At 48.3% G+C, this 8,335-nt stretch overlaps 1 protein-coding gene across 1 annotated transcript; it reads right to left on the reverse strand.

The window, feature by feature from the left end:
- Positions 1-2,174: 2,174 nt before the first annotated feature.
- ELL3 (elongation factor RNA polymerase II-like 3) lies at positions 2,175-5,241 on the reverse strand. The gene is made up of 11 exons (XM_012649322.1): positions 5,110-5,241; positions 4,848-4,883; positions 4,394-4,506; positions 4,077-4,278; positions 3,908-3,987; positions 3,689-3,764; positions 3,040-3,223; positions 2,916-2,958; positions 2,629-2,800; positions 2,369-2,413; positions 2,175-2,285 (listed from the first exon to the last, which is right to left on the reverse strand). The coding sequence occupies exons 1-11, from the start codon at positions 5,239-5,241 to the stop codon at positions 2,175-2,177; spliced, it is 1,194 nt and encodes a 397-aa protein (XP_012504776.1).
- Between the last annotated feature and the right edge of the window lie 3,094 nt (positions 5,242-8,335).

An 8,335-nucleotide genomic window follows, 5' to 3' on the forward strand; every position in this document is an offset into this window, starting at 1 on the left:
ATTAATTTAAATAGCCACATAGTGGCTACCATATTGGTCACTGCAGCTACAGACTGATGAACTGAATCCATAGTAATCACTTCAATATCCTTTCCAAATTTCTCATCTCTTTATCTATCTTGTTACATGTTTATTACCTAGGCCCTAGTGATTAGAACAGGTGAGGGGCCTTTCTTGTAAGGCTGTTTCTGGCCCTGCCCATGCTCTAAGGATGGGTTGCTGTTTATCCTTGCCACCTAGCTAAGCTTATTGCATGTTTATACCTCCCAAGGACTGTTCTCTGCCGAGAAATGCCCTGCCATGGGTGTGGCATCAGGTTGGGGTTCTCTCCAAGTTGTTTCAGGAATTGCTGGCAGTGTTGGGTACAGCTTTCCCCCAAAGCCTAGGGCGTGGCCCACTAACCTCCCTCTCTAGTGGGAACTGGGAAAAGCAGTATCATTCCTGCTTGTTAGTGAAGCATCTACTTTCTTCTGTAACAGGAACAAAAAGGATAGGGCTGAATTGATCTCCTTTTGTTCATATGAATTGAACCATTTCTTTCTTTGTAGGTAAATCCAAATCCTGTACAGTTACAGTTTTCAGTCACTGGATAATTCCAGATAGGAGCCCTAATTGTAGGTGATTCTACAAACCCCTATGTTCAGAAAAGGAGAACTTTCTTCCTATTATAATCTCTAGTTGTCAAACATAAGATGGAATTGATAGAGCCTTATAGCAACATATACATCAGGGTCACACACAGGGATTTTAAAAAGTAAAGGTATTGGCCAGACAGTGGCTCATGCCTATAATCCTAGCACTTTGGGAAGCCAAGGCAGGAGGATCGCTTGAGCCCAGGAGTTTGAGGTTACAGTGATCTATGATGATGTCACTGTACTCTAGCCCAGGCAAGAGAGTAAAACCCTGTCTGGAAAAAAAGAAGATGTCTAAACCATAATCTTCGAAATTGTAATAACACCTGGGCTGAGGACTGAGGATCTACTTTTTTAGAGAGCCCCAGAAGTGGTTCCTATGTATAGCCAGGGTAAGAATTACTGCCTTGGGGCTGGGCTTGGTGGCTCACGCCTGTAATCCTAGCACTCTGGGAGCCGAGGCGGGTGGATCGTTTGAGCTCAGGAGTTCGAGACCAGCCTGAGCAAGAGCAAGACCCCAGCTCTACTAAAAAAATAGAAATTATCTGGACAACTAAAAAAATACATATATAAAAAAAAATTTGCCGGGCATGGTGGCACATGCCTGTAGTCCCAGTTACTCGGGAGGCTGAGGCAGAAGGATTGTGGCCGGGCGCGGTGGCTTATGTCTGTAATCCTAGCACTCTGGGAGGCTGAGGCGGGCAGATCGATTGAGCTCAGGAGCTCGAGACCAGCCTGAGCAAGAGTGAAACCCCGTCTCTACTAAAAAATAGAAAGAAATTGGCCAAACAACTAAAAATAGAAAAAATTAGCCGGGCATGGTGGTGTGTGCCTGTGGTCCCAGCTACCTGGGAGGCTGAGGCAGGAGGATCGCTTGAGCCCAGGAGTTTGAGGTTGCTGTGAGCTAGGCTGACGCCACGGCATTCTAGCCCGGGCAAGAGAGTGAGACTCTGTCTCAAAAAAAAAAAAAAAAAAAAAAGAATTACTGCCTTGGAGGATTTAAGGAAAACATACAACTATACAAAGGACACAGAAGCAGTCAATTTTAATTTTTTATCCATGTTTGTAAAAGAATTCTTTTAGTACATGGGTAACACCCAAACCCTTTCCCATTATATCCAGGTGTGCTATAAGTTCCTTTAGCTCTGTTACCAAAAGTTTTCATTGTTTCCTTAGGGAGGCTACCAGGCTAAATTCACTTTTTAGTTTGTCTAATGTCCTCAAGTTATCTCATCCTAGAAATGATGTCATTTCTTACTATTTGAAAATTACTTGGCTGAACAAAAGGTGAAGAAGCCAAGCCTCTGCTACTGTTCTTAGACTCCAGGATACAGCTGTGGAGTCTTGGCACACTGCCTATGCCCTAAAAATTAAAATATGGCAACAATGAAAACCAAGCTTCAAGAACCTAGAGCAGCTCTCTACTTGCCACCATGGACTCTAGTGGTCAGCATAGGGAAAGCAGATATTGCACTCTATTTAGTTTATAGCTACTTTGTTCCTGTATCACTGAACAGAGGGTCAAGAGCCCTCTTGACAGCTTCAGCTGCCCCTGTTCTTTTCCTCAAACTCCAGGATGAGACCTTTAATGTGGGACAATTTCTGATGCAGGTACTCACAGCGACGTTTTTCTTCCCTATAACCTGGGTACCGCTGCAGAGAAAAAGAGTGTCCATGTCAAAAAGTAAAAATCTTCATTTTTACCTTTCCGCTTCCATTCCCAGACCTTGTCTTACCTTCCTGAACTTTTTATATTCCTGGACTATCTTATCTTCTAGCACCTGAAACAGAAAATACTAGCACTGAGTTCAACATTAAGAAATAAGGGGGAAGTAACTTCCCTTCTCAGTCTACCAAATGATACAGACTAATTTTTCTCTCAAAACAGCTTTGCTTGTCACCTTGCTTAGTCACTGAACAAACACAGGCTTATGGGTAGTTAGCAGGGGGTTAATGGCCAGTAGAGCTGGAAAGCCAGCCTGGGTCCAGTCCTTACCTTATGTTCTGGAGTTCCTCGCTGAACTCGCTTGATCTCTGCTCCCAGCTCTATGAACCTTTGGCTTGCAGCCCCAACACGGGCATGCAAGATCCGGTATTCAGCATAATCTGTCTCAAAGTCCTGCTCATAGGCATGTTTTTGTTCTGCACTGTGGATGGCCCTGTATTGCCTGCCAGAAGCAGAGAGTTGTCACCTTTAATTTCATTGCCACCAAAAGCTCCCAACTTCTAGGAAGTTTATATATACACAAGGCTTGATGAAATTGGAAATGACAAGGAACTCACAGGAGGTAATCTGGTACCTCTTCAGGGCTTGGGGATTCAGAGTCTAGGAAGGAAGCAAGAAAACACAAAAGTGATGATAGGCATTTTTTTCACTGGCATTTTTACCCTCCTCTCATTAACTCACCTGCTTGAACTGAGGCACTGTGCTCCAGGCTGGGATCCATGTCTTCATCCTTATCTTCTTGCTCCCAATCTTCTCCCTCTTGTAAATCCTGATTGGGTAGCCCTTGTAGGGGACTTGGAGCTAGAGGCAGAGCTCTGAACCTCTTTTCCTCTAGTTCTGTAGTAGCTACAGGAGCTGGACGTTTCTGTTTTAGGAAAATATCCATGTGACATAAACAACCAGGAACTTCCTATTCTGTCCTTTTCTCAAAAATTCCTCCCATATAACAAGCTCCTTAGCTTTGCGCAGTGGCAGTATCATAGCCAATGAGGTTTATGCAAGGTGCAATTATTGCTAATTGAAACGAGCTCCCAATTTTTATTTAATTTTATTTTTTTGAGACAAAAATCTCACATTGTCACCCAGGCTGGAGTGCAGTGATGTGATCATAGCTCACTGTAACTCCAAACTCCTGGGCTCAAGAGACCCTCCTGCCTCAGCCTCCCAAGTAGCTAGGACTACAGGTGTGCACCACCATGCCTGACTAATTTTTTAATTTTTTGTAGAGATGGGGGTCTTACTATGTCTCACTCCAGGTTGGGTGCGCCCAGTTTTTTTATTTTAGCTTGACTAAACGTGTGTCTAAAAAGCCCTGGCCATTACAACTTACCTTGTCTAGACATTTCCGGCTGGCAGAGGAAGACAGTGCCTGATCAGGCTCTCTATTTGGAAGATGGGCCTGGTTCCTAGGATATTTTAAGGGAATGGTAGAGATGAAGACCAGGGTAGGAGGTGAGGCTAGATCATCTATCACAGTATTTAAGGGTGGAGATTAGAGAGGAAGACAATACCCAGGCTTCCCATGTTAGTCCCACCCTGTTCCAAGTACCTCACTTCCCACTGTGCCATATACTCCCTTGAGGATCCTGGGAATGACTGTCCTTGGTTGATTGCCAGTGGATCTGACACCTGGTGGGGAAAGTGGCAGGAGCACTTGCCTCCCTGGACTTAAGGTTTTACCCCACCTTATCAAAATTCCCTGCGGTTTCTGGCCTCACCTCTTCTACTGACATCTGTGGCTGTGATGCTGCATCTCCTTCAGAATAGTCTCTTGTGTTCTGCCAACTCTCAGGATGTCTGGCATCTTCAGTAAGGTTGTGTCCCTGAGCTGACGATCGGGCTGGGATAGAATCCATGGCTGCCCAAACGGTGAGGCGTTCCCTGAGTGGGCCCAGGCAGTGGAGGCGGTTAGGCCCAGATCTGGAAAGGAGTGGTGGAAAAAAACAGGAGGGCAAAGAGTTTTTAAGCACCTCTCCACATTCCCCTCCCCCACTTTCCACAAACCCTTTCTTACCTGCTACCTGTTGCCTCTTACCTGCCTAAACGCTGGCACACAAGATCCAAGCTACCACCAGCGCCCTCCTGGCCACACTGAGACACTATGAAGGAGAAGAGGCAGGAGGAGCCAGAGCCTGGGAGCCTCAGATACTGCGGGTGGAAGGGGGCGGTAAGCCCTGTGAAGTCAGCCCCTCCCCCTCCTGCCAACGCCCCTCCTCCCTAAGACGGAAGATGGATCCCATGGGGCTCGTTAGCACACCAGGTGCAGCTGGGCCTGAGTTCCCCAGGAGGCCGAAACGGCACAGTGCCCTCCACCACAGTCTCCTGGGACCACAACCCCAGCAGCCCTCTTGCCCCACTTGGGGTTCTGTTCTCAGAACTTCCTCAGACTGTGACCACTGGCAGCCTCCCGCCCTTACCACACCTTCCTGAAGCCCACGTTTGTGCTTCCTCACCCCCACCTTGCTCACACAGCCTGGGCCTGCACTTACCCCTCGGTGGCCTTGGAAAGCGATCACTGGCTGTACCTGCGGGGAGAGCACAGAGGCGAGCTGAGCGCAGGTGAAGCGGAGTCCCCAGGATCTGGGGTTAGGGGCCCGAGGGCGCCTGCCTCGCGGGCTTCACTTGGAGAGGTGGGGAAGCCGGAGCCTGCGGATGCCGCTCCCTATCTCCCCGGGTCCCTTCTCCAGAGTTGCCGGCTGAGGCCCAACGTCCCGAGTTACAGGCCCTAGGTAAGAAGGGGGCCGGCCGCACCTGTTGCCGGGGACACTCTTGCAGAGCCCGCAGCGCCGCCTCGTTGAGTCTGAGCAGTAAGAGGCTGGTCCGGGCAGCAGGGGAGAAGCAGAGTCGGAGCTTCCCGCTCAGAGGTTCCCGGACTTCCTCCATGGCGGTAAGTTTGAGCGCAAGCAGAACGCGAGCCACAGGCGAGGGCCACCACCGCCACCTCCGCTGTGTAGGGCTCGGCTGGCACACCGGGTAGCCCAGGTCTACCCGCCCTCCGCCAGGAACCCGCCCCTGGCCCCACCCCGAGCCGGCGCCACCCCAGAGGTTTCCCAGCCGCGTGGGCGGCGCTTCGCCCTGCAGGGCCATCTGTGGGGACTCCAGCAGTTTCTTCTTGGATTGGCACGAATCGCATTGGGCTTTCGGAAGGGCTATTCCAGTGCTGAGGAGAAAAGAGGCTGCAGCCAGCATCTGACCTCTCATCCAGAATTCCCAGTCCTGCCTCAGTTTCTTTAGCTACCTCGAATTCAGAGCCGCCGTCTTTAAGTGAAAGTTGAACCTGCAACCCCTTGAGGGTTTCAGCCACAGAGGAACCGGAGAGAGGACCTGGTTGGTAGGCGGGCTCAGAGGTTCGCGCCTCCGAGGCCGTGAGCCCCAGGGACCCCAGGGACGAGAGGATGGCGGCCCCGAAGGGGGACCCGACTCAGCCCTTTCGTTTTTCCCCGGCCGCGGAGTTGCAGCGGATCTGAAGCCTGTTACTCACTGTGGCTGGAGAGGCCATCTGGCCCTGTGGTGCGGTGGCAGCGGTGAGGCTTGGTGGTCGCAGGCCAGAGCGCCCCCCATGGTTGGGCGGGGATGGGGGGCATGGGTGGTGGTAGGAGAGTTGCAGCGCGGAGGAGAGCCAAAACTCAGTCCCAGTTCTCACCTACTGGCCTAAACACACGTGAGGGTGGCGAGAAAGGGAGCTGGCTTGCTTCCTCAGGAGGGCCAGGGGGTGCCCTGAAGTTGCCAGGCGTTCCAGACGTCCAGATCCTGTGCGGTGAGACCTCAAGACCAATATCAGTCCAGCCCTGTTGTCCCTACTTGTTCCTATTTGTGTTTCCCAAGAGCCCAGATGCCCTCTTTCCTAACCAGGATCCCTCTGTTAATCCCTGGACCTGCATAATCCCAAGTGACCTTAATGCCAATAAAATTACCTATACATTTGTCAAAACTCATCAAACAGTGCACATAAAATGTGTATTGTATGTAAACTATACTTCAACAAAGTTGATTTTAAAAATCAGTGGAATAAACTCCAACTCCAACAACAAAAACATTTACCTGTCCATCAGGGCTTTTTGTTTCTCTGGATGACAATTTGCTAATTTGATGAACAGTTGTGGTAATGGGTAAAGCTGGTCTCCCAGGCTTCCTTTTCTTTTATTAATAAGATGACATTTGTGGCCTTTTGTAGGATTTTCCTAGATTTAAACTCAAAGGAGAGACTAGAATGGTGAAAATTTCAGGAGAGGAGGGAGGGAAAAATACTGTAAGAGCAGGCAACTGGTGAAGATATTTGGAAAAGGGAAGAGGGAGCTGCAGATCTAACTTGTTGGGTATGCATTGTGTGTCAGGACCTTTGCCTGTTATGTAATCCCTACAATAGCTTTTTAGAGTGGGTATGATTATTCACATTTCTCATTCATTCATTAAACAAATATTTGTTGAGCACTTACTCTAAACTAGGTACTGTACTAGACACTTGGAATACATCAGTGAGCAGATTCTTGCTTTGGGAAACCTTACATTCTAGAAAGGAAGGAGACACTATAAACGAACAGGAGAAATAAACATAAGAAATATCATAGTATATATTAGAAGGTGATAAGTGCTAAAGATAAAAAGAAAAAATGAGCAAGGTAAGAGGGTTTGGGAGTAGGGGAAGAAAAGGTTGACTGTATATTAAATAAGGTGGTCAGAGAAAGCCATCTGGAGAAGATGAAGTTTGAGCAATTCCCTAAAGGAGGTGAGGGGATTGACTAAGCTGTATTGTTGGAGGAAATGCTTTCCAGGCAGAGAGAACAGCCAGAGTGTGCCTGGAGTGTTTGGAGAAAAGATGAGGCCGGTGTAACTGGAGAAAGTGAGTGAAGGGGAGAAGAGTGAGAGATAAAGGCAGGAACAGAAAGGGGAGGGGCAGACCAGATCATGGAGGGCATTATGTCATTGTAAGGACCTTGGCTTTTACTTTGACTGAAATGGGAAGTCACTGAAGGGTTTTGAGCAGAGGAGTAGGAGTAACATGAAGTCATTTCTATTTTAAAAGAGTCACTCTGGTTGCTATGTTGAGAATAGACTATAGCGGGACAAGATAAAAGCAGTAGGACATGTTAAGAGGCTAGTTCGACAACCCAAGCTGAAGATGGTAGCCTCTTGGATCGGGTGGGAGAGGTGTAGAGGGTTCTGGATATATATTGGTAGAGCTAACAGGATTTCCTAATGGATTGAATGTGATGTGTGAGAGAGAGATGACATCAAGGATGACTCCAAGATTTTGGGCCATGACAATTAGAGAAATATAATTATCATCAACTGAGGTAAGGAAGGCTTGGAGTAGAGCAGGGTTAATTCCGAACATGTTGGGTTGTCCATTAGAATCCTCATGGGGATGTGGAGTAGGCAGTTGTAAATACAAGTTTGGAGTTGGTGAAAGCCGTCTGGGCTAGAGATGTAAACTTGGTAGTATTAAACATAGGGATGGTATTAAAAGCTATGAGACTGGATGAAATCACCAAGGAAGGAAAGAAGGGCCCCAGCAGGGGTGGGGAACCTGCAGTTTTAAGGCCGCATGTGGCCTTCTAGGTCCTTAAGTGCAGCCTTTTGACTGAATCCAAATTTTACAGAACAAATCCTTTTATTAAAAGTGGTTGGGGGAGGGGAGGAAGGGCAACATACATAACCTAAACATCTGTACCCCCATAATACGCTGAAATTAAAAAAAAAAAAGTGGTTCAGGCCGGGCACGGTGGCTCACTCCTGTAATCCTAGCACTCTGGGAGGCCAAGGCGGGCGGATTGTTCTGAGCTCAGGAATTCGAGACCAGCCTGAGCAAGAGCGAGACCCCATCTCTACTAAAAATAGAAAGAAATTGGCCAAACAACTAAAAAATAGAAAAAAATTAGCCGGGCATGGTGGTGCGTGCCTGTAGTCCCAGCTACTCGGGAGGCTGAGGCAGGAGGATCGCTTGAGCCCAGGAGTTTGAGGTTGCTGTGAGCTAGGC

The sequence above is a fragment of the Propithecus coquereli genome, unplaced genomic scaffold (genome assembly GCF_000956105.1).
Source record: "Propithecus coquereli isolate 6110/MARCELLA unplaced genomic scaffold, Pcoq_1.0 Scaffold3, whole genome shotgun sequence".
Taxonomy (NCBI): Eukaryota; Metazoa; Chordata; class Mammalia; order Primates; family Indriidae; genus Propithecus; species Propithecus coquereli.